This window comes from Panthera leo, chromosome E3, assembly GCF_018350215.1.
Source record: "Panthera leo isolate Ple1 chromosome E3, P.leo_Ple1_pat1.1, whole genome shotgun sequence".
NCBI classification, from domain to species: domain Eukaryota; kingdom Metazoa; phylum Chordata; class Mammalia; order Carnivora; family Felidae; genus Panthera; species Panthera leo.
The window spans coordinates 9,872,856-9,899,148 of record NC_056694.1 but is presented as its reverse complement, the minus strand read 5'-3'; the positions used below and the strand labels follow the sequence as shown (position 1 = coordinate 9,899,148).

The following is a 26,293-nucleotide window of genomic DNA, read 5'->3' as shown; positions in this document are numbered from 1 at the left end:
CGGGGCGCCTAGGGAGGGACGCCCGGGGCGGGGCGCGCAGGCGCGCTGAGGCCTTGAGCCCCAAGAGGCGGGTGGGTGCGCGCGCTTCCTCGCGCACGCGCGCACGGAGGGGGAGACTGCCGCTGTGACGCTGCTGCGGCGGGCGGGCGGCGGCGCGTGAGGCGCGCGATTCCCCGTGTCTTGGGAGCAGTGCCCCAGCCCCCGCCGCTCCCGCTGCCGCCATGTCGGGCCGGTCGGTCCGGGCCGAGACCCGCAGTCGGGCCAAGGACGACATCAAGAAGGTGATGGCGGCCATCGAGAAAGTGCGGAAATGGTGAGGGGCTGGGGCAGAGAGTGCCGGTGGTAGTCGCCGGCCCTGGCCCAGAAGAGCGCGGTACCAGCTGGCAGGGTGGGAGCCGACCGGCAGGCGCTTGGGGGGAGGGGGGAGCGGGAGAAGGCGGGAGGAGGGTGCAGCTCGCGTCGGCGTGAGGTCAGAGGGCGCGCGGCTGCCACCAATCAGCGGGTCGCCCGGCTCGCGAGGCCCGCCCACCTGCCCAAGGGTCGCGCGTCTCCCAGAGGGTCTGCCGACTTCCGGCCGCGCTGGGGCCGCGGGACCTCTTTTGGCGCCGGGCTCCGCGGTTCTGTCCCTGCGCCCGCCTGCTTCAGGAGCCTTTTGCGTTCTTAACTGCCCCAAATAATATCTCTAACAATCCCTGGGGGGTCCCCGCCGGCCAGACCGAGCGCTCTGCGTAGTAACTCGCTGTAAGTTTGGTGAGAGCTCACGCTGAACCTACCTGTCACGAGAACAGGCGTGGTCATCGGAATCAAACTCCCTCTCTTTCTCCTGATACCGGTCCACACGCAGCCAACTGGGTAGGCGTTTTTTCCTTGGTGCTGCCAGCTGTTGGTTAAGCAGTTGAGACCCCACTCTCATTTGGAAACGGCTGGTGTAATGTTCATTGCAGGGCCGGTTGACCGCCTATTTTGTTTTTTTTGTTTTGTTTTGGTTTTTTTAGAGAGAGCTAGCGAGTGGGGGAGAAGGACAGAGGGGTAGACAGAATCCCAAGCAGTCTCCACACTCAGCGCAGAGCCAGACAGGGGGATCATGATCTGATCCGAAATCAACAGTCGGTGGCTCAACCGAGCACTCAAGCACCCCAAACCGCCTATTTTGTATTAGGAACTTTGATGTATTTTCACATTAAACTTTAACAGACAACTGTTGCACCAAGTTCATGAGCCCTTTTCTCTAGCTGACAGCTAGTAATAGTTTTAAAGCCCAAGTAGGGGTTAACTCCCTCAGCGGGAGACTTCCAGCCCTTCGTCCTCCACCCCCTTTTAGAGGCGTTGTTACCTTGGAATTTTTTTTTCTTTTGCGTGTTTATTCATTTCTACTCAAGTTTAAGTTCCTTATCTCTTTATATGTAAAGTCTTTATTGTAGTTGGGACTCATACATACTAGTTAAACAATGATTTCTTTTCCCCTCCAAATCTAATCCTGGGGTTTTTTGGTGAAACCTAAGAATCGGCACATCTTTGTCTTCTGGCTGTTTCTGTTCCTACCTGCAGTTTAGGCCAGATGACCATCCTCTCACCTGGAACTCTTAGCTTCTATGGTCTCCTTGCTTCAACTCTTCCTCATTACTCAGTCCATTCATCACATTGCAGTCAGAGTGATTTCACTTTCTTTCCAGTGTAAATATTATCATAGCACTCCCCCGCTTAAGAAACAACGCTTCAGTGAACCCTTCTTGCTCTTAGGTTAAAGACCAAAGATCAAAGATGATCCTTCCTACCTTACCCACCTGGTTCAAACTGCTCTCTTTTCCTGGGGGGTTGATGGCCATCTTTCAGCTGGAGCCATGTCCTGCCAGGCATCCTTCTCTACCCTCTCTTCCTCCTTGCCTAGTTAACTACTAGATCTGCTCAAAAATTGCTTTCTCGGGGCACCTGGGTGGCTCAGTCAGTTAAGCATCTGACTTTGGCTCAGGTCATGATCTCATGGCTCATGGGTTCAAGCCCCTTGTCAGGCTCTGTGCTGACAGCTCAGAGCCTAGAGCCCTCTTTGGATTCTGTGTCTCCCCCTCTCTCTGCCCCTCCCCAACTCACACTCTGTCTCTCTCTTTCAAAAATAAATAAACATTAAAAAAAAATTTTTTTTTTAATTGCTTTCTCAAGGGACACCTTTCAAAATCCCCAGTCTAAATCAGGTCCCTTTCATAGTACTTTCCTCAATTGTATTAGGTTGAATTGTAAGATATTTCCTATATTTGACTTTTCAACTTAACACAAGTGGAAATTTGATGTGGTTAAACCTAATGATTAAGCGACTGTGAAGTGAGTTGTTTGGTATCTGTTTCCAATTGAAATGGAGGCTCTGTGAGGCTAGGGACCGTATATCTTGCTCCCTGTGTGCCCAGGGTTTAGCACAGGGTCATGTGTAGCAAATATTTATTGAATAAATGAGAAAGTGGAGTGCTCTGTATAGGAATTAATTTCAGTGTCTTAAGTATGTAGTTCATTCTTCTTTCTATTTGCTGAACAGCATTCTCAATATCAGCAGGCACAACAGTTACTTTTTTTGCTTTTTTTGTAACCTCACATTTGGACTTGAAATTTTCAGAAGTCATACTTCAGGCTCCCCAACTCTGCTTGTCCATAATCTCGTCCTTATTCAAGAATGGGGGAAAAACTGCTCCTTTTTTAAGTAACTTCCTTTGTAAGATAAAACCTTAAAGCAGTCTTTTTGTGGCTTAGTCTTCACCTCTTTCAGAAACCAGTGTAAGACTTGGAAGCATCCTGTCCTGTTCCTGAGATTATTTTGAAACAGAATCGTGTTTCAACCTAGAGTTCCACAGGGGTCCTAGGAGTTCCCCTTGCCAGGTGATGTCCTCATCTCAACCGTCTTGCAGCCTTCTCAACTTCCTTATCACCTTCATGTGTTACACTGATTTCCTTACTTGGCTTGTTATTTCTTTGTGCTCCCGAGGTCGGGACCGTATCTTAACACATCCTTTGTCTTCTGCAGGGTCTTGTATAATAGGGCTTTGTAAACATCAGTGGAATTGAATTCATTTTTGGAAAATAAAGAAGTAATGCCAGGTAGATACCAGAGTGTGAAAATGTGCCAGTACTTGGTGTAGTCAGTGAGGTAAGAAGGGCTTTGGTACACTGCACACGAGGAAAGGCAAGTAGAGGGTTTGGACCCAAAGGAATTTGACAGAGACGTCTTTTTGGAAGGGTTGATTTTGCATCAAAAGGTAAAGTATAATTTGATGGAGAGGAAGTTTGGAAGGCATTTAAGATCGAAGGAATGTGGGGTGCCTGGCTGGCTCAGTTGGAAGAGCATGTGACTCTTGATGTCAGGGTCATGAGTTTGAGTGCATGTTGGGTGCAGAGGTTACTAAAATAAATTTAAAAATTGGTGGGAGGGCATCTGGGTGGTTCAGTCAGTTAAGCGTCTGACTTGGGCTGAGGTCCTGACATCCCGGTTGGTGAGTTTGAGCTCTTTGTCATGCTCTCTGCTGTCAGCGTGGAGCCTGCTTCAGATCCACCCCCCCCCTCAAAATTAAATAAACATTAAAAAAAGTTATTTGTAAAAGATTGAAGGAGTAAGTTGCTGAGAAGTATAAAATCACATTATGAACAGAAAATCTGTTTCATTATTTATCGGTTTTAAGAAGTGTCTTTCTTTCAGGGAGAAAAAGTGGGTGACTGTGGGTGACACATCCCTTAGGATATTTAAATGGGTTCCTGTAACAGACAGCAAGGAGGTAAGTGTGGAAGAAAATCAAAACAACAAAAAGGTACCATTTACTTCCTTCCTTTCTTTCCTTGATTGTCTCTTAATTATAAAGGAATTTATTTCCCCAGAATTGAGCTGCAAGTACATCAGGGGCACCCTCTGTGGTTGATCCATGGAAAGTCTCTCTTTCTTTACCCCCTTTTATTTCCTTTCCTTAACCCATTCCTCTTTTTCAAGGCTCGATGAACCACACCCTCAGCCTGCTCCCTGTGATAGTATGGTTTAATTAGTACACAGCCATGCCTGTTGATTTCCTTATTGTCTGTGGCCACTTTTGAGTTCAAATGGCAGAGTTGAGTAATTGCCATAAGACCTAAAAACCTGCAAAGTCTAAATATTTCTTACATGGCCTTGTAAGAAGTTTGCTGACTCTTGCTCTTAGCCAAATAGCTGTCCGTTATAGTACATTATATGTGTTTTAAATATATATATATACTTTTTAAATTCCTCTTCCATGGGTTTATGTGCGTAGCTGTGTATTCTTGAAAAATACACAGCATTGTATCATGTTCATATTTTAAAATTTATAGAGCACTGTGCTTTCTGTAGCCGTGAATAGAATTATTAACTTCGAATCTTGCATTGTATTTTCTTATATGCAATGACCACATTTATCTACTTTCCCTAAGTGACAAACATGTAGATTGTCTCCAACTTTTCTTCTCTAATTGTTTTTAAAAAGCTCAAATATCAAACACATACAGACAGTATATAAAACATAAATGTACGGTCAGTATAATGAAAAAACATAAAACTAGTACCCTTGTAAAAACCACCCAGGTCAACAAACAGAGCATTGCCAACTTCCCCAGAGGCCTGTGTTTGACTCTTGATGGTGTCCCCTCCCCCGCTAGAATTCTCTTTCCTACTTTTGCTTTTCTTACCACTTCTCTAGTCCTTTGTAAACATTTTTAAGTTTATATAAACAGCATCATGAAGTGTCTGTTTTCCTGTGTCTTGCTTTTTGTGCTCGGCGTTAGGTTGGTAACATTCACCCATGTTATCTTTGGAGCCATTTGTCCCTTTTCATTGCTGTTTGGAATTTTATTATAGGCCTCGTGCCCTGATTTACCTCTCTGATCCTCCTGTAGATGGCTTTTTGGGTTGTTCCCTATTTGGGGTAATAGAAACAATGCTCCTGTGAACATTCTTATTCAGTATATGGGTCAGCCTGTGCATGGGTTTTCCTAGGAGATATTCTTATGAGTGGAATTGCTGGGTCTTAGAGTGTACGTATGTTGACCTAGAGTAGCTAATGCTAAACTGTTTCTCAGAGTGGTTGTACCAATTTACATTCCCACCAGGAATAGAGTTCTCATTGCACCAAATCCTCAACAGTTGGTATTGTTACTTATATGTAAAGATAAGTTGTGATTTTAGTTTGGTGACTACTTATGTAATAACTAATGAGTTTGAACATGTTTTTAATGTTTAGGACTGAACCTTTTGGATTTCCTGTTTCAGAAAGTGGCTCTTTAAGTCTCTTTGATTGTTTTTTTCCTTGTGACTTACAGGAATTTTCTCTATTCTGGACACAAAGCCTTCATCGATTGTATACTTTTCATACCTTTTTCCATTCCATGGCTTGTCTTTGCACTCTCTTTAGGCTGCCTTGAGTACATAACTTTAAAAAAAAAATTTTTTTTAAAGGTGTTATGTTTAAGTAATCTCTACACCCACGGTGGGGCTTGAACTCACGACCCTGAGATAAAGAGTCACATGCTATCCTGACTGAGCCAGCCAGGCCCCTGAAAGTTTTGAATTTTAATGTAGACGAATTAATTAATCTTTTTTTTAATAATTACCTTTTCCTTCTTTGAGGCCACAAAGATCATCTCCGTGTAGTCTTCTAAAAGTTCATTATTCAGTTCCCATTTATAACACACCTGGCACTGATTTCTGTGTATTTTGAAGTAAGGGCCTGATGTCATTTTTTTTCCACGTGGATGTGCACTTGTCCCAGCGCCAGTTATTGAAAAGATTGTTCTTTTCCTCCTGCTCTGTAGAGCCACCTTTGTCGTATTTCAAGTGTCCAAATATGGGTCTGTGTCTGTACTTTCTACCAAAAGCTCTAGCTTTTTGGTAGCACAGATGACATCCCCTAAACCGTCCCATTCTTCTGGAGGACTCGTGGGTCAGATGCCCAGGAGTGGGATTGCTGTCCCGGGGCGTGCACACGAATTGTTTTTACTGACTGCTGCCCAATCTCTCTCGAGAAGGGCTGCACCAGCGTAGTTAGTACACTTCCCCAGGGGTACCCCGGGGGCTCACACTGCCACAACTTCATGGCATTGGATATAACCAGTCCTGCCAGTCTTCAAGCTCTTTGTTTATTTTGCATTTCTCTGATTAGTCAGGAGGTTGATAATTGTCTCTCTTCAGGTTTCCATTCATACTTCCTTTTATCCATTTAAATACCTCTTCTCTGATTTCTTTTGCATTTTTTGTATTGGGTTTCCTGTCTTTTCTGATTTGCATGGATTCATTGATACCGTAGCTACAGAAAACTCTGGTCACTTTTGTACATTGCAGGCATCTGTCTGACATGTCACCTGTCTGAGAACTTTGTCAATAATGTCCTTTAATTTTGTGTCAAACAAATTTTTTCATATGGGTTTTGCTTTTTGAATCTTGTTTGAAAATTATTCTCCACTGCATGGTCATAAAGAACATCTCCATCTTCTGTTAGGTTTTGGGTTTTTTCTTAGGTTTCTTTATTTATTTTGAGAGAGATAGAGACAGTGTGAGCCAGGGAGGGGCAGAGAGAGAGGGAGAGAGAGAATCACAAGCAGGCTCCGCACTGTCAGTGCACAGCCTGACACAGAGCTCAGACTCATGAACTGTTAGATCGTGACCTGAGCCAAAATCAAGAGTTGGTCCTGTTAGGTTTTTGGCTATTGTTGTTTTTTAATGATGGAGATCTGGATCTAATTTTAATTTTCCTTCATACAGAGAGCTTTTTCACCTAATACTGTTTACTAAACAATCTATTCTTTCTCCGCTGACTTGGGATGTCATCTGTGTTGTGTGCCATATTCATATCTAGATCTGTTTTTCAGCTCTCCATTCTGTTTTGTTGTAATTTTATCTCCTGCACTGGAATGATTTTTATTTACCATCAGTTTTTAGTATTTATTAATATTAAGTAGGGCGAGTTTTCTCTCTTGCTGTAGGTTTATTGGGAAGATAGCCTTTATCAAAATAAAACTTCCCAGGGTGCCTGGATGGCTCAGTTGGTTGAGCATCCCACTCTTGATTTCGGCTCAGGTCATGATCCCAGGGTCACGGGATCAAGCCCACATCGGGCTCAGCGCTGAGCATGGAATCTGCTTGGGATTCTCTCTCTCCCTCTCTCTCAGCCCCTCTCTCGTGCTAGTGTGTGCTACCTCTGAAATATTAATGATAATAATAATAAAATAAATATTCCCTTCTCTTTTTAGCTTTCTAAGATTTATTAAAAATTATGAATAGATGTTAGACTTGATCCAGCTGCTTTTCCTGAGTTTACTGAAATGTTCATGTGATTTGCCTCCTCTAATCTTTAATGTATTAGTATGGTGAATTAATAAAATTTCTGATGTTGACCCTTTTACATTCTTACATGCCTAAGAGAAATTCTACTTGGATATGCTTCCCCACATATAACCTGGTGTTCAATTCACATTTAAGATACTTCATTTGAGGTACTTGCATCTGGGTCATAAGTGAAATTGGCCTATAATTTTCTTTTAATATATTATCCTTACCTTGTTATGGCATTAAGATTACATTAGCCTCCTAAAACAAATGAGGCAATTGCCCCTCTCTTTTGATTTCTAGAACAAAATTAAGTTTGGTAGAACTCACTTTTAGTACTTTCTGGGCTTTTGGTTGAGGGATGATTGTTATGGTGGCTTTAATGGTGATTGGTGTATTTAGATTTTCTCTTTTTTTGGCATTTATTTTGCATTTTATGTATTTCCCAGAAATTGGTTCTTTAGGAGAGTGCAGTGTTAGGTCCTCCGCCTTTCTTCATTTCCCCAGAAGTGTGTAGAAATGAGGCAGGGCACTTCCCCGTTGGCCAGTAATGCTAACCTTTTGGCAGTTCATGACTCAGTCTTGTATAATAAAGAATTAATTGGCCCTGTTCAAATGCCAGCAACACCCCTGCTGAAGAACACTGATCAGAGTTTTCAAATGTATTGGTATGTAGTTATTCATAATATTCATATTTCCATAATATGATCGAGTTTATTGTCTCTCCTAAAATCTTTATCAAAAAAATCTCGTAATTTTTGTTCACCTTTTGTTTGCTTTGTTCTCTATTTCGTTAGTTGTTGCCATTGTTCTTTCCTTTTATGTTTTATTGGGTTTACTCTGTTGTACTTTTTCTAGCTCCTTGTATTAAACTTAGCACTTTTTTTCCAGCTTTGTTTTCTTTTAAAAAAATACATTTCACTTTAGGGATGTCTAGCTGGCTCAGTCGGTGGAGCATGCGACTCTTGATCTTGTGAGTTTGAGCCCTGCCTTGGGCATAGAGATTACTGAAAACAAATTTTTTTTTCACATTAGTTGTCTCCCAAATTTTGACATATATGCATATCAAAATGTCATCGATAGTGTAATTGTTTTGTTTTTTATAAATTCCTCTTTAGTTTCCCTTTTTAACCCAAAGTTTGTTTGTTTTATTTTGATTATTTTTTTAATGGTTATTTATTTTTGAGGGAGAGCACAAGCAGCAGAGGGGCAGAGAGAGAGAGGGAGACACAGAATCCGAAGCACGCTCCAGGTTCTGAGCTGTCAGCACAGAGCCTGAAGTGGGGCTCAAACTCACAAACCATGAGATCGCAACCTGAACTGAAGTTGGACCCTTAACTGACTGAGCCACCCAGGCGCCCTAATCCAAAGTTTAACACGATGATTTTTAATTTCTAGATGTGAGATTTAAAAAAGAATTTTTTTTAATGTTTATTTATTTCTGAAGGAGAGAGAGACAGAACGTGAGTGGGGGAAGAGCAGAGAGAGAGGGAGACACAGAATCCAAAGTAGGCCCCAGGCTTTGAGCCATCAGCACAGAGCCCGACACGGGGCTCAAACTCACCAACTGTGAGATCATGACCTGAGCCAAAGTCGGACGCTCAACCGACTGAGCCACACAGGTGCCCCTGTGTGGGATTATTTTTTAGCTGTCTTTTTAAAAGTGGTGTTCTGATTTTATTGAATTGGTAGGATATTCGTTCTTTGGGATTATCGGGACTTTTTTTTATCTGGTCTAGTATGTGATTGATTTTTGGACCATTCACTTGTGATTAAAACAAATATACTCTCTAGGTACGAAATTAAACAATAAACAAGTATTTATTATGTTACCCAAATTTTCTGTATCCTTGCTTATTTTTTGTATGTTTGTCCTGTTTTTACAATTACATCATTCACACCAAATTTCCTCAAGTTGGTGGTTCTTCAGAACAACTTTCCAGTATCCTCTTCTTTCTGAGGAGACCTACAGTGTTTTATTGAAATTCTCGTGTCCTGTTAGTGTCCTTCTTCCGGTATAGCTTGTTCTGTTTCTTGTCTTTCCTGGTGCTTGTTTCCTCTGGAGTCTGGTTAGTTTCTTCTGTGCACTCAGTTTTTATTCCCAGGGGACTCTGAGCTGCCATGGCTAGAAGTGTGTAACTGAGGGAGGATGTAAGCCCAGGCTCTGGTTTTCCTTCCTCTGAGTGAATTTAGGCCATTGTGTGAGCCTTGGGATTCAGCCTTTCCCTTATCCCCTGTCCCTCTTCCCCTGCCTCCCAGGGAAGTCCCTGGTACCAGTCTTCCAGATGCCACTTTATCTGGGAGCCGCCAGCCTTCCTTGTCATTGCCAGCCCCAGAGAGCTGCTGGGTGAAAGTTAGGGGAGCTCTGGAGCCACCCTTTATTTTTCATCCAGCCCTGGCTCTAGTGGTGCCATTACCCACTAAGGGTCGAAGGTCAGACAATTAAATCTCTTGGGTATGTGGAGAAGGGGGTGCACTGGTAGAAAGCCCTTCCCTGCCCCAATGCATTTCTCACATATTTCCTAATTCAGATTCCTCCTGCCAGGGGCACCTGAGTGTCTTAGTCTGTTAGGCTCTCTCTCTCTAAATAGATGAATTGATTAATAAACATTTAAAACAACAACAACATGGGGCGCCTGGGTGGCTCGGTCGGTTGGGCGTCCGACTTCAGCTCAGGTCACGATCTCGCGGTCCGTGAGTTCGAGCCCCGCGTCGGGCTCTGAGCTGACCGCTCAGAGCCTGGAGCCTGTTTCAGATTCTGTGTCTCCCTCTCTCTGACCCTCCCCCGTTCATGCTCTGTCTCTCTCTCTCTCAAAAATAAATAAACGTTAAAAAAAAAAATTAAAAAAAAAAAATAAAACAACAACACATTCTCCCTGCCTAGGACCTGGTTCCCTTTGTGTCTCCCAAGGGCTTCTCGCAGTGTTTGCTGAGGTCCATCAGTTTATCTGTCCTCCAGTGGTTCACAGTGGTGTGCCATCTTCTAAGGTACTAGTATATATCTGCTACATTAGGCAAAATAGGAGACGATGATCAAATTGGTGAAGAGAAAGTGGGAAGGATCCAAGGGAGTGAGACACCATTGACGAGAGTAGATTGGTACAAACTTTACCCAGGTTAGGCTGCTCTCACATGTACATTGAAAAGTTTTCAGTGATGGCGGGAGCGCTTCCACAGTGTATGGCCTGGCATGTCCCCAGTGTGCACTGTAAATACCTTACCAGTTTAGTTGTCAGTTATACCTCAGTATAGTGGAGGGGGGATCGTTTTCAAAATGTTTATCCCTTTGATCTAGAAGTTTTATCTCTAGGAACTTATTTTCAGGAGATAATCATGATGTGTACAAGGTACATCTACATCGTTGAGCATTATAATATGGTTCAGAGTGTTTAAGAATTGCAAACAAAATAGACTGTATTGTGGAGAATTCGTTAAGTTATCATGCACCTGTTCTCTTGTAAAGCTTTGTAACCATTATAAAAGATGTTCTAGAAGAGTATTCAAGTGACAGGGGAAAACATTTTTTAAAGATTAAAAAAATTTTTTTGGATGTTTTTATTTTTTGGGGGGAGGGCGGGCACGTGAGTGGGGGAGGGGCAGAGAGAGAGGGAGACACAGAATCTGAAGCAGGCTCCAGGCTCTGAGCTGTCAGCACAGAGCCCAATGCGGGACTCAGACCCACAAACCGTGAGATCATGACTTGAGCAGAAGTTGGACCCTTAACTGACTGAGCCACCCAGGCGCCCCTTAACGATTTTATTTTTAAGTCCTCTCTCCATTCAGCATGGGGCTCAAACTTAGAACCTCAAGAGCAAGAGTCGCACGCTCCACTGACCGAGCCAGCCATGTGCCCTGGAAAATGTTTTTAATACAGATAATTGGGGGAGGGAAATAGGTTGCAATATTATATCATGATCCGTCTTCATACAAATATATAGATAGGTTGTCTGGTTGTACAGGTGATTTCCTTTTTCTGTATTTTCAGAATTTTCAAACTGAATACGTATCTTACAGAACACAGAATCGTTAAAATTAAAACAAATGAGAGATCAGGAAAAAATGATGAAGCCAGATGTTGGCATCTGTACCAAATACATTGCTATGATCCTTTTAGAGAGTCATGAGGTACAGTGTATTTCAAGAAACATCATATGTTTATACTTTTTGATCTAGAAGGAATATTTTGTGTGTGAATTTATCAAAATAAAATGACCCAGAGAAGAAGTGAAAGTTGAGCATTGTGGCTTTATTCCTAGTGGCATTAAATAAACACAAACCGAAAAAAAAAAACACAAAACAAAACAACCCGAAATAAGTTAAAGCTAAACGGCCAATAGGTGAGGGGTAGCTGGGTGGCTCAGTCAGTTAAGCATTTTGACTCCTGATTTCAGCTCAGGTCATGATTTTGCAGCTCGCGAGATCAAGCCCTGAGTCGGGTTCCATGCTGACAGCGTGGAGCCTGCTTGGGATTCATTCTCTCTCTCTCTCTCTCTCTCTCTCTCTCAAAATAAATAAACATTTATAAAAAATTACCAATAGGTAAGAAGCGATTAAGTGAATTACGGTTTATGGAATATAATGCAGCTAGTAAAATTTGTGTTTCTGTAGTTCATGTGGTGAAATGTAAAGTGTAATTGCCTTAAAATTATGTCTGCATGTGGAAAGAATGAAGGGAAAGACGTGCACGAGTGTGTACAGTTGACTCGTTGCAGAGAGAGGATTGAGAGCTGTTACCAAATATTAAATGCATGTGCAATAAATAGACTTGTATAAAAAGTATAAATTAGTAAATTTGAGATTACCCAGATTTAAACTTTGGCTGCTCTCACTTGCAAATGTTCGCATGGATTATTTCCTTTCCTGTGGGCTCCTGTGTTGCAAGCTGGTGCTTACCTCCGCACTGTGGTCACCCATGTGTGTAACCTGCATCCTGCTCGAAGGAAATGATGTTCTAGGCAGAGGTAGACATGGGGTGATCATTTTGAGTGGATGGGTTGATTGTCAGGAATCGTACTAGAGGGGCCCCTTTGTCCCGTCACTGCTTGCATTACATATAAAGCGACTCCTTTCTTTGTCCATTCTTTCACTTTTTCCTGCTGTGCTACGCAAACAAGAATCCTTCTCAAATCAGTACTCTGTATTTCCTGTCCATCCACACAGGGAACAAGTTGGATAGAGCATTCGCTCAGGGCAGGAAGCAGAAGAGAACTGCAGGGAGCTCTAGTGGAAGCCTACGTATCTGTTTCTCACTTTTGAGTCATATTAGTGCTGGAAGGGTCCGTTTTACAGCATAGAGACACTGAGACTTGGGGACACCTTGTCCAGGATTCTGTGATTCCTTGGGTCCTGGATTCTCAAACTGTTGTCATTATTCCTGTTCAGTCGTAATCCAGACCTCTGTGGTGTCTTACTAGCACCCTTCTCCCTCTCTGTGGGTCTCCCACTTGGCTGTGTCATATTCCTCTTTTTTTCCTTTTCTAGAAAGAAAAGTCAAAATCGAACAGTTCAGCAGCCCGGGAACCTAATGGCTTTCCCTCTGATGCTTCAGCCAATTCCTCTCTCCTTCTTGAATTCCAGGGTGAGTTGCATCCGTATGTCTTCCTTGCAGGAAAAGCAGCACTTAGATGAACCCATTAATAATGAGAAGAATAGCTTTGCGTGTCACTTCAGTGCCTGCTGTTTTGTTGGTATCTTGCTGGCACTTTACATCAAGTCTTTTAATTTAAGCCTCACAGCAACCCTGCAAAGTAGATGATAGCAGCTTCATTTTCCATGTAGGGAAACCGAGGCTCAGAGAGATGAAGTTCCATATCTCGAGGTACATAACTAGTAAGTGGCAGGCTTCGTGTCAGGTTCTGGTTCTCTGGATGAGAAGCTCTTTTCTTTAGACTGTATGTATGGCCTTAGACCAGGCCACCCAAAGCCAGGGCCTCTCCCATCCACTGTCAGCAAAAGTTCCGCCTCTGGAACCAGCCTGCAGTAAGTGTCCCGCCTGTGTCAGCACTGTGGTCCCAGTACTGCCTTCACACCTGTGTGGTGGCTGCTGTTCAGAAGCACTGAGCTTCTCATTTTTGTTCTTCCCCTCGGCCTGTGACCTAAAGTAAGCGGTTATCATCATCCCTATTGAAGGAAGCCGATACTCCGAGAAGAGGTGTTTGCCTAAGCTCAAAAGTGACAGAGCTTTATTCTTTTTACAGTAGAATGTTGCTTCCGTTTTAGCATAGAAGATCGTGGTCTTCGTAGGAGTAAAGACTAGAAAGGGCTTGGAACGAGGCTGGGAGTGTGCAGGGATCCTCTCCCCATCTCCCCCAGCCACCCGAGGTCAGTGAGCATGGTGGGGGAAGGAGAATACGAGGGAACAGTTTTCTAGTTATGTGTGGGGTGGCCAATAATCACAAAGCTCTGGGAGACATCCGAGGCTCCGTTTCCTCAATCTGGCCTACATCGCATCCCTTTCATTCAGTGAACATTTGCTGAACTCCTACTGTGTGCCAGGTACCGGGTACTGCACTGGAGATCCAAGGACAGGACAAGTAAGCCCCCGAGCCTGCTTGCACAGAGCACAGTGGAAATTGGTGTGTAAAATAGTAAACGTAGGTGTGCACAGGGTACGACAGGAGCATAATAGGGTGGTCACCCAGAGGAACCTGGGACACGGAGGAAGCGGTGCTCGAGCCGATTGGTGGCATGTATCGGGACCTTCCAGGAAGACCAGAAAGAGCAGGTCATACCGGACACCTGTGCTTGAAGCAGGCCTTAGGTTAGTCCGCTTCGCTGGAGCCGAGGCCGCAGTGTGGAAGCCTGCTGTGTGGAGGAACAGTCGTCAGTAAGCATGTAGGTCAGAAAAGATTTTGTAAGTTGTGATAGGGCTATCTGTGCCTGCCCAGGGTAGCCCTGGAGTTTGAATTGTATCCTTTGTGCAGCAGAGAACCGCTGAAGGATTTAGAGGGATCTCTCTGGCAACGGTGTGAAGTGTGGGCTGGAGTACAGGAGACTGAGGGAAGGGCAGTCAGGTGCCTGTTGCAGGAGGCCAAGCCAGAGACAAGGAGGCCTGAACTAAGGTGGCAGGAGAGGAAGGAATGAACACCACGGATGTCAGAGCGGTAGGCCGGACCAGATTTGGTGACCAGCTGCTGGAGGGGAGGGAAAGGAAGGAGCTTTTAACTCCTTAGTTTTTAACTTAGGTGGTGATTTTAAGCCTTCAGACAGACTATGCCAGATGGGAATTTCTTGGTCCTTGAGGTGGCCAAGTGGAGCCTGGGCCACTGAAGGGCCCGAGTGACCGCCTCTAGATAGCACCACGCTCCTTGAGATAGCCGAGAATGCCAGGCAGATTTTAGCATTTTCTACACCTCTCGTGTTGTGAGAAAGGTTGAGAGGCACAGCTACGTCACTCCTTTCCACTGGACAGTGAGAAAATACCTGGTCCAAACTATACTTGGTGAGTAAGAAAGAAGGGATTACTAAGTATACCCTGACCTTCCTGAAATGTAAATGTTGCGTGAACTTAAAGATTTTGGCTGCATCTGGCACTGAGACTGTATGTTGTGAAACAGAAAATGTTTAAATGAACTCTCTTATTAGACTGTGGATAATTTGCCCTACCTTTGTTTGTTTGCCTTCGGTTCCGGGGGCATCTGCAGCAGCGATCATTGTGTTTGGTCGTGCCCATGGCTGTCTAAGGAGACACCAGGCTCTTGGCTCTTGTACCGTTACTCTCAAGAAAAATGACTACTCTCAGCTGTTGCCTTTGTCATGTTTGGTTTTCAGATGAAAACAGCAACCAGAGTTCTGTGTCTGACGTCTATCAACTCAAGGTGGACAGCAGCACCAACTCAAGCCCCAGCCCCCAGCAGAGTGAGTCCCTGAGCCCAGCACACACCTCTGACTTCCGCACAGATGACTCCCAGCCCCCTACTCTGGGCCAGGAGATCCTCGAGGGTGAGTCGCAGTTGGCCCAGGATGAGCATCTTGGAAGGGCCTGTGCTCTTGATGTTTCTGTTCGTTAGAGGAAGAGGTTAGAGAAGATGGACCTGGCAGCCTTGAGCCATTTGTCAATGTTTGAGCCGTTTTGGGGAAGGGTTGTGTTTTCCCCTCTCACAGAATGAAAGAAGAAAACAAGCAACACAATTGAGTGCCAGGCTCTGTGTAAGGCACTTTTCATGTTTGATACTTGGTATAATTTTCCTATGAGATAGCAGCTGTCATCTCTACCATGTACAGATGACAAAGTAGAATCCTAGAAAGGGTAAACTGCTTGTCTGAGATCACATAGCTAGCAACTGGTGGAACCGGATGTCTCCAATTTCATTCCTTCTGACTTCAGAGATTATGCTCTTTGCATTATATCCTGTAAATTTCTTCTGATGACATATATTGATTCTCTGGCCAGTGTTGCTCTTCCCCAAGGTGTCTCCACATAGCTCTTAGGGAAGCTCCCCCAGCTTGAGGGAGATTCCACAGGAGTCTCCTGTCTCAGGAGGCCCTGCAGTTTTACTGACCTTGCTGCTTTTTCAGAGCCCTCCCTGCCCGCCTCAGAAGTTGCTGATGAACCTCCCACCCTCACGAAGGAAGAACCAGTTCCACTAGAGACACAGGTAAGGAGCCACTTTGGGTTTCCCCATTTCTAAAAACAAGTCCGGACTCTGTTGATGCGAATTGGAGCTGACAGCATCAGATGTGCTATGACCAGGGTGGGGAGGCAGCAAGGGAAGCTGGTGTCTCCAGGGTATAAGGTAGGGGAAGAGGTTTGTTTATCGGCAAGAAGGTTGGGGCTGGGCTTCTGGGCTGTAATTAGGGTGGATGGGGAGGTTCTGGTACAGAGGGATGGTCCTATAATTTTATGCTCTGACTGCTCCTAGATTGCTGAGGAAGAGGAAGACTCAGGTGCCCCACCCCTGAAACGCTTCTGTGTGGACCAACCCGCAGTGCCGCAGACAGCATCAGAAAGCTAGCACCATCCTGGCGCCCTTCGCCTCCTGGCCCCCTGCCTCTATTTATTGCATTCTGGTTCTGGCCGTGCTTTGTTGCTGGGGTAAGGGCAAGCACTGGGCTCCAGAGCTTGCACATAGGAGCCTTCTGGGCTGGAAGGGTGACATAGGACTTGGGGTGATAGCATCATCTTCCCGTCCCTGGCACCTGTGTTTGCTTGCTCCTGAGAAGAGGAGCGCTCCTGTTCTTTTTGCACCCCAAGTAGGCTGGGGCGTCAGCCATCCCAAGGTTCATCTGTCACCTCCAGGTAGCAGTCTCTGCTCCAGAACCTCTGGACTGAGCCGCTGGCCCTTCTACAGGAGGATGTGGAAGGAGATGTGGAAGGCACCCTCTAGAGAAGAGAGTGCCCAGGGTTACTTGAACTTGAATGGAGACTGTAGATTCATGGACTTTCCTATCAGGCTAGGGGCCTGTAAGCTGCTGTTGGAGAAGGCCTGGTAGAGACTTTGGAGGGAAGGGAAGGCTGTGCACGAGGGCGGAAAAGTCTGTAGAGATTTCTGTCCTGACACTTCTGCCCATTCCTGAGGTTATCCTGCCTCTCATGGGCTCTCCAGCTGCTGACAGTCCTTTGTCCCCTGCTGCAACCACCCCCTTTCCCCAACACACACACACACACGCACGCACACGCAGACACACGCAGACACGCAGACACACATACACACATACACACACAGCTTTCCCTGGTCTCACCTGTATGTTTCATTCCAACATCCCCTGCCTCTTGCCACAGACTCTGCCCCAGCAAGGATTTGAGGTTCTGCCAACAGTACCCATCCCCCACAGTACTCCTTCAGCTCAGACTTTCTAGAAAGTTCCCTCTTCTTTGAAATCTGCATGTTTAATTGAACTTTGTGATTTTATTTTTTGTTCAAAAAAGTTTAAGAAAATGGAAATGGGCAACAGTGAGTGAAGACATATTTTAGCACTGAATAGAATATTTTTAAAATTAAACTATTTGAAATACGTCTTGTTGGTATTTGAGTGCTTCTTTCTTGAAGGTTGTGGGGGCAGGGCCTAGTGGGGTGGTGGCTGAGTGCCTGCCAATTGTCTTATTACTCCCACAGAGGAGCTTTCTGATAGAAACGATTTGGAGATCCCTCTTGAAGTTGTCACGTAGTCTGATTTACACTTCCGTCCCTCTGCACGCTGAATGCAACCAGTGTATGTTTGCCATGGCTCCAGGTCTTTAGGAGGCATTCATGAGTGGTTTTTTTTCTTTCATTTTTACTTTTTTAGATTATGGTAAAGTGCATATAACATCAAATTTACCATTTTAACCATTTAAAAGGGTACCGCTTAGTGGTAATAAGTACATTCATAACACTGTGTGGCCATTGCTAGCTTTCTCCAAACCTTTTCATGACCTTGGACCCGTTAAGCAGGTGCTCCGTGTTTGCCACTCCCCCAAGGCTCTGGCAGTCACAATGTGCTTTCCGTCCAGTTCCTTTTTGTGCTCCTGATTCCTAAGGAAACCAATAAAGTCATGTCACAGTGGAAAAGAATTCTATATTCTGTATGTTCAAGAATTTCATTTCAGTATTCCGTAAAGTAATTCGTCTGATCTCTCTCAGGGGCTTCCAGGTATCATGGATGAGACCAGCATCCCAAGTTTTGCTGCCCTGTTTTGTCATCCCTACTCTCTTTTTTCTCTTTTTCCCAACTGGGCTCAGTTGAGAGAGCATGCAACTCTTGATGTTGGGATTGTGAATTTGAACCCCTTGTTGAGGGTACAGTTTACTTAAAAGTAAACTGGGTACATAAGAAATATGTACTATTAAGTTGTCAAATGAATGTCACAGAGAGGAAATTGTAAGTGGTACATAAGAGAAGTATATTCTAGGGGCACCTGGGTGGCTCAGTTGGTTAAGCGTCTGACTTCTGCTTAGGTCACGATTTCGTGGTTTGTGAGTTCGAGCCCCACATCGGGCTCTGTGCTGACAGCTCAGAGCCTGGCGCCTGCTTTGGATTCTGTATCTCCCTCTCCCTACCCTCCCCCGTTCATACTTTGCATCTCTCTCTCTCTCAAAAATAAACATAAAATTTTTTTTAAGGTATAGTTTAATGTGTTTAAACAAAGGAAGTTATTAAAAGTGTACTGAGATCATAAAAAATGACCAATAAGATTTGAAAAAGAACCAAATCATTTCTGTAAATGACAATTACTGAAATCAAGTGGCACACGAGGAAAGCAGGAGAGAAAACTAATAGGAGATAGCAGTTGGCATTTGCAGTTACTCTGTGACCGAGTGCTAGAACTGGGAACACAGGAAGCCAGGAATCCTATCCCCCAGGAGACAGCCTGGCTAGGGAATAGACCTTTGCATAGAACCTTCTAGAGCATACTGTAGCAGGTGTGGAGTGGAGTCCACGAAGGAACATGTGGGATAATGGAAAAGGTGAGATGGAAACCATTCTCTTCTTTTGTTGACATCACCTTAGCACCACTTCACTGATACTCTAAGGTATCAGGCTAGCAGTCTCCACCACTGTCCCAGAATGTCGATGGGGTAAGGGTTGGAGAAGAAAAAGAGAAGAGGAAACATCAAGCAATGACCACAAGTTACTCACAAATAACTTAAAAAATGCTTCTGGGTATTATTAGGCCCAATGTATATGCACACTCGAAAACTTTTTTTTTTCCAATTTTACATTGACTTTTTGCAAGTTTTTTTTTAATGAAAACTTACTGAAATACTGAATACTTTTTTTTTTAATCTTTATTTTTGAGAGAGAGAGAAAACAGAGTGTGAGTGGGGGAGGGGCAGAGAGAGAGACACAGAATCTGAGGCAGGTTCCAGGCTCTGAGCTGTCAGCACAGAGCCCGATGCAGGGCTTGACCTCACGAACTGCGAGATCATGACCTGAGCCGAACGAAGTCAGATGCTTAACCGACTAAGCCACCCAGGAGCCCCAAAAAACTTTTTTTTTTTTATGTTTATTTAGAGTTAAGAGAGTACGCGAGCAGGGGAGGGGCAGCGAGAGAGGGAAAGAATCCTAGGCAGGTTCCACGCTGTCAGAGCAGAATCTGGTGCAGGGCTCAATCTCACAAACTGTGAGATCATGACCTGAGCTGAAACCCAGAGTCGGACATTCAATCAACTAAGCCACCCAGGTGCCCCCCAGACTTGAATTCCTTTTTTTTTTTTTTTTTTTTTTTGCCTGGGCCCACCCCCCCCCCCCCCCTTCCCCTGTGGAGCCAATGACAGTTTGCGGACTGCTGGAACCCACACTTGAATTCTTAAAAATAGATAGCCCACTAACTAAATTCATTGAATATGAATGAGCCCAAAGAAAGATCAATAGAGCTTGATGGGTTCTGCACAAGAGAATTTGGAGCATGGAAAAGCTGAGCACCTGGGAGCAGATTTCCACATGCCTAAGGTATTTGTCATCTTGGAAAATGGCGTTTATTTTACAAATATTGAAAGCACATTCTGGGTTCTCTCTATATAAATTACAATTGGTAGACAGGTCTCTGCCTTGCAGGAGCTTCCAGTCTGGTGAGGTGGAGAAGGTAGGCAGCAACCTGTGCCACGGTGGGTGGAGAAGGCAGAGTACTGTCAGGGTCCAGAGAAAAACTTTGAGGCTTTGAGATCACAGAAAGCTTTTGGAGAGGTGGCATTCGGGGCTGGGCCTTGACATTTTTCTCTGCTTATGAGGAAAGACTACTTGTGGGCAGGTTAATGCAGACAAATGGTGGCAGTGAAGCACGGGGTTAATGGGTAGCAGTAACCAGGGAATTGAGTTTCTATTTTCTCCAGCTCTTTGAGACTTTTCAAAGCTACAGAGAGCTGAAAGAAATAGTTCAATAAACTATGTGTACCCTTCACTTAGATTCACCAATTACTAACATTTGCCACATTGCCTTTTTTTTTCTTTATTTTTTTGGGGGGTGGGGGGTGTAAGGTGAATTACTTGAAATCGGTTGCTGTCATTCTGGCACTTTAGCCTTGAATACTTCAGTTTGTATGTCCCAAGAACAAGGACATTCCTCAACATGACCAGAGTATCATGATCATACCCAAGAAACTTAACAATGATACAATAATAGTATTTAATATGAACATATTTAAATTGCCCCAACTGTTCCAATAACGGTAGTAGTTCTCTTTAGCCCCTGTCCCCAGATCCAGGATCTAACTCTAGGGTCACACACTGCACACACAGTTCTCATGTCTCTTTAGTTTCCTTTTAGAAGTTGGAGGTGGGTGGATAGGTGTATCTTGTGTCATTGTTATTTTTAAAGGGTCTAGGCAGTTATTCATAGAATGTCCCACAAACTGGGTTTTTCTATTTTCTAAGGATTTCAGGGGGAATGTTTTTGGTTAGAATGCTACAGAGTTGATATGTATTTTTCACTGCCTTGAATCAAGAGAAACATCCTTTTGTCTCATTACTGGTAATGCTGAGATCGATCACTTGGCTAAGGTGTCTGCCAGATCTTTCCATTTTCAGGGCACTTTTACATAAGTAATTTGTAGGTCGGGGGGGGGGGGGCGGGTGATAATCTTAGACCATTCACTTAGACCAGTGATTTTAGTATCCATTGATGGTCCATTTCTGAATCAAGTTACTTCACTAGAGTCTGCAAAATGGTGAGTTTTCTAAATCTAACATTCTTTTCACATTCATTCACTGGCATCCTTCTGTAAATAGCACATTGCCCTTCCTCTTTTCTTTTCTTTTTCTTCCTTCCTTCCTTTTCCTTATTCTTTCTTCTTTCTCCCTTTCTTTTCTTTCCTCTCTTTCTCCCTTCCTCCCTCCATTCCTTTCTTCCTTCCTTCCTTCCTTCCCTCCCTCCCTCCTTTCTCTGCACTTGATCTTAGCCAAAAGGCCTAGAAGCGATCTTCTCTCTGAATATTACTATGGCTCATGGTTTCCCCTTACATTCAATGTGCCACAATCTGTTGCTGTCATTTTTTTGTTGTTGTTGTTCAAATTGTCCGAGATTTAGTCAGTTAGAATCCCTTCATGCTGGCTCCCGAGTCCTTTTGACATGTCCCCATCTCTGTTTGAGCACTTCTTTACTTTTAGGCACAAGTTGTTCCTGACTCACCTTGAACTTTGCTAGCCCCATTCCTTTTTCCCAGGAGCCCTGGATCCTTTTAGTGGGGAATGGTATTTAGAAACCTAGATAAACCTAGTTTACTGGAGTAAGGGGTTCGAGGGAAGTAGGAAAAAGACTGAGGACAGATTGTGGAGGGCCTGGAAGGCCAGACCAAAGAGCTTGATTTTACTTTGTTGACTTTAGGGAGCCAGCCATTGAAAGCCCAGAGCAGGGGAGTGAGGTTGTGTTCGAAATGCCTAGGAAAGGAAAGAGGCAGGGGACAAATAGGAAGACTTGCTAGGTTTGCATGTATTGAGAGGAGACTTAGAGTTGTGTCAGTTGAGGGATAGAGTAGTGATAGGTACTTAGAAAAGGAAGTGGAAATAGACTGATGCAAACCAGTGAAAACAAAAGAAAAATGTAATCAGTTCACCATGTGGATCATCTATGAATAATAATCATAAGTTCTACACTGAATGTGGATTTAACCAATTGCAATAATTATTTGGGGAATATGATTGTGTGTGGTATTTGTGGGGGAGGTGAGACCTCATCTTCCATTGAAGAATGACAACAGCTAACATTAAAACTGAGAAACAAACATAGCAACATATATGTTATTTCGAAATCTGTCTCTCTCTCAAAAATAAACTTAAAAAAAAGAAATTGGAAATTTCTTCCATAGATTTTTTTTTTTTTTTGAATGTTTATTTTTGAGAGAGAGTGTGTGATTAGGGGAGGAGCAGAGAGAGAGGGAGACACAGAATCGGAAGCAGGCTCCAGGCTCTGAGCTGGCAGCTGAGAGTCCCATGTGGAGCTCGAACCACAAGCTGTGAGATCATGACCTGAGCCGGAAGTCCTCCGCTTAACTGACTGAAACATTTAGGTGCCCCTAGGAAACTTCATTAAAATGGAATCCGGGGGTTGCCTGGGTGGCTCAGTTGGTTAAGCCTCAGGCTTCGGCTCAGGCCATGATCTTGTGGTTCAGGAGTTTGAGCCTTGGGTCAGGCTCTGTGCTGGCGGCTCAGATCCTGGAGCCCGCTTTGGATTGTGTCTTCCTCTCTCTCTGCCCCTCCCCCATTCGCACTCTCTCTTGCTCTCTCTCTCTCAAAAATAAAACATAAAAAACAATGAAGTTTCCTTTTACCAATTTAACACAGTTTAACAATTTGAAAATGAGTGCTTGAGGGAACAGGAAGTGGATGGGGAAAGTGCTCTAGGGCTGATTTTTGTAGAACTATTTGTTGATGTTTTTTATTGCTGTTGTTTTTTTATTTTTATTTTTTAATGTTTATTATTTTTGATACAGAGAGAAGAGAGACAGTATACGAGCGGGGGAGGGGCAGAGAGAGGGAGACACAGAATTTAAAGCAGGCTCTAGGCTCTGAGCTGTCAGCACAGAGCCCAAGGTGGGCCTTGAACTCACGAACTGTGAGAGCATGACCCGAGCTAAAGTCGGACCTTACCTGACTGAGTCACTTAGGCGCCCCTGTTGTTGTTTTTTAAAGTACATTTAAATGTTTCTTTTGGGGAACTATGTTCATTTTACCATAAAAAAAGACATAATTTTAATGGAGTTTAAAACTTTTACTTGTAAGTAGGTTCCATGCCCAACGTGGGGCTTGAATTCACAACCCTAAGATTGAGAGTAGCATGCTCTACCAATTGAGAGGCACCCCTAAAACATTTCAAAAGAAGAAAGGCATTATAGTAGTAATTTTGGCCAGAAATAATAGAGGCCTGAAATAGGATGCTGTGGGGATGGCAGGAAAAGGACAGTTCAAGAACTGACATTGTCTGGTTGATCCTATGCCCGTGGAGCTCAAGAGAGGTCAAACCTGAGCCCGTGAGGTGGTGAGGAAGGTGGGCCGTTAATAAAAATGAAAACCATTCTGATAAAGCAGATGATGGAGGGAAGGAAGACGGTAAGATTGTGGCTCTGGGATGTTTTGAGTTTAAGGAACCAGCAGGACAGGGAGGAAAAGCCCAGGCAGGAGCCGGAACTGTCTAAGCAAAGGTCTGTGCCTGCATCAATGAACGAGGACTACGTGGCAGGGCATAGCTCCACATGATACAGACCACAGAAACAGATCTTGCTGACTGAGCTCATGTCCTAAAACTACCCAGTGGAGATCCATGTAGGGAAATGGCTACACTTCCTTGGACAGTCTTATTCCTGCGACTAAGCAGCCATAGCCGACTTGGAGCAATGGAAGCTTTGGTGCAGATCCCTGGAAGCTACACGTTTTAATCTCTTCCTTTTTGGATTAACTTGTTTATTCAAATGTTAGGAAAGAAAACACACTGAACAATGAATTTTGCTAAAATTATGGTAAAAAAAACCTTGAGAGTATAGTAAAAGCGGATGTGGGCTGGAACAATTGGGAAAAGGCATTAGGAAGGAAGTATTGGGTTGAAATGCACAGAGGAGAAAAAAGTCCATTTCCAGCGGTGGGTAGGAATAAAGCTAATGAGTTCTGGGAATTAGGAGGAAGTAGTCCAGTAGGGGCTTGCTGGGTTAAGAGTCTGAGGACTGAGGAGGCACCTGGGTGGCTCAGTTGGTTGAGAGGCTCAGGTCATGATCTCAAGAGGCTTGTGAGTTTGAGCCCTGCATCAGGCTCTGTGCTGACAGTTCAGAGCCTGGAGCCTGCTTCAGATTCTGTGTCTCCGCTTCTCTCTGCCCCTCCCCAGCCCATAATCTCTCTCTCTCTCTCGAAAATAAATACATGTTAAAAATAAAAATTAAAAAAAAAAAAAGAGTTTGACTGCAACAAGAGTCAATGAAAATATTAGAGCAGGAAACTGATAGTTACATTAACAGTCTCTTCCATTTTTTTTCTTTCTTTAAAAAATTTTTAAATTTATTATTATTCTTTTGAGTAAGCTTTATGCAAAATGGGGCTTGAACTCATGATCCCGAGATCAAGAGTCACATACTCCACTGACTGAGCCAGCCAGGCGCCCCCTATATTCTTCCTCAACATCTTCAGGACAAGATGGTAAAATCTCATGTTAATCAACTTTATCATTTGTAAATTTGACCCACAGAAGTGGAGGACACCAACCAAGCAAGAGTCACATTAAAGTTTGCTATTTTTTTTTTAAGTTTATTTATTTAATTTGAGAGAGTGGGCACAAGCAGGGCTGGGGCAGAACGAGCGTGAGAGAGAATCCCAAGAGGGCTCCAAGCTGTCAGCACAGAGCCCGACTTGGGGCTCGAACTCGCAAACCGCAAGACCGTGACCTGAGCCGAAGTCGGACACTTGACCCACTGAGCCACCCAGGTCCCCGCTGATTCTCCCATTTTAGATCTCTGCTTTACCAACACCAGGGCTGGATTCAGCTTACAGTGGCCCCAAGCGCTGAAATGATGATGGTCCCCACTCTCATGGGCAGTTAGACACTATTTTGAAATAATCAATTTTTCCAAAATTTGTCTCTTAATGTTGTTGGAGTCCTTATCCTGTGTGTAGTCTGCTACCGGGGATCTAGTCCTGCAAATGTCTGTCCCATTAGTCACCTTGTCTGTGCCTCTCAAATCTGTCCACCTGTCTCCCTTGATTTTGTTACATTTGGGTCCCTTGGTATCCCTGCCACAAATAACTACGTCACTCTAGCCATCACACGCTGTGGCCCGGATGATCGCTTCCATTGCCACCCTCATCTGTTGATACTTTCCACCTCAAAATCCCTACGTTTTAAGGTGTGCTGTCCTGAATCTATCAAGAAGGCTCTGCGGCTCCTTCTGCCTAGAATGTTCGTCCCTCATTTCTCTGCTTAGTGAAATGCTACTCTTTTCACAATCGACTCAAATGTCCTGTCCTCCGAGGTTGCTCATAATCCTTTTAGAAGAAATAGCTACCGAAGGAGGATGCAGTCCTATCTCTGCTAGGTGACCAGAGGAGGCTCCATTGGGATGGCGACTGACCTGGTACTTACCCTTCCCTGGGGGGAGACTTCTCGCCTCAAGATGAGGCGAAAAGGGTCTGGCACTGCCACGCACCACCGCTTTCTCCGCCCTGTTGAAGAACAGGCTGGGGAGGTATGTTCTGAGGCCAGTGAAGATCTTTGAACGAAAGGGGACAATTTAATTAGGGAGAGAATTATCCGTGAGTGTTCCGGCTTGTCCTGGATAGGACATGGTTTGGACTATGTGGGTGTAGTGTGCTCGGGGAAGCAGCTCAAATGGCCTCACTCTCCAGGCAGTTACTGCTGTCTTGGGACTGTGCACTTCGGACAGCACTCTTCACCGAACTGGCATTATTCGTGCCTCCTGTTTTCTCAGAACAGTCTCGGTCTTATTTTTTGTTTTTCCTCTGAAGCTCCCAGTCCAGAGCCCTCAACTTTGGAGGTGCTGCGAAAGACTATTAGAATTAATGGATGTATCTTTACTAGGTATGTCTTTTAGTATATTTTTCCAAAGAAGCTCCTGTATGATCCTTTCCGCCAAGCCCCTAAAAACAAGCATCATACTAGTATCCACATCTCCACCACACTCTCTTCCAGAAGTTAAGTTTGGGGTGAGCAAGACTGGGGGCTCAAGCTGTTCTTCAGGAGAACCTTCGCTTGGGTAGGATCTTGGGGCTTATTCCCGCCAACCCCTCCTCTCTTTCCGCCCCACCCGCGCCTCCCCGGGCGTGGCCGAACGCGGCGCCTTTAAGGAGGGGGCGGAGCACGGTGGAAAGACAAAGCCCCTGGCCGCGCGCTCCCCCTCCCCCTCCGGCGCACCACACGGACAGTGGTGCCCGGATGTCGGTGTCGCCGTCGGTGACAGATGGCGCAGTGTCTGTATATGTTAAGGGGCTTCTCTGGTCTGACCTCTTTGAATTCCAGGCCTTTCGGTCCCCCGCTGACCCCCATTTTCAACTCCGCCGCTGGAGGCCCGCAGGCCTGTCACCAGCGCTTACATAACGTGACCTTTCACCCCTTCATACTGCCCTCTGGTGCGCTGCAAC

General features: G+C 44.6%; 1 protein-coding gene and 1 long non-coding RNA gene across 2 annotated transcripts; one reads left to right on the top strand and one right to left on the bottom strand.

Annotated features, from left to right (window-relative positions):
- Positions 1 to 138: 138 nt before the first annotated feature.
- On the top strand, positions 139 to 17,257 carry BCL7B (BAF chromatin remodeling complex subunit BCL7B). The gene is made up of 6 exons (XM_042921388.1): positions 139 to 313; positions 3,677 to 3,752; positions 12,782 to 12,878; positions 15,071 to 15,241; positions 15,818 to 15,897; positions 16,162 to 17,257. Exons 1-6 carry the CDS (start codon positions 222 to 224, stop codon positions 16,252 to 16,254), a joined length of 609 nt encoding a protein of 202 aa, XP_042777322.1. The 5' UTR covers positions 139 to 221; the 3' UTR covers positions 16,255 to 17,257.
- LOC122209505 lies at positions 17,202 to 26,240 on the bottom strand. The gene is made up of 3 exons (XR_006197642.1): positions 26,157 to 26,240; positions 25,278 to 25,404; positions 17,202 to 17,754 (listed from the first exon to the last, which is right to left on the bottom strand). It is a non-coding gene; the product is annotated as an uncharacterized LOC122209505 (long non-coding RNA).
- Positions 26,241 to 26,293: the final 53 nt, after the last annotated feature.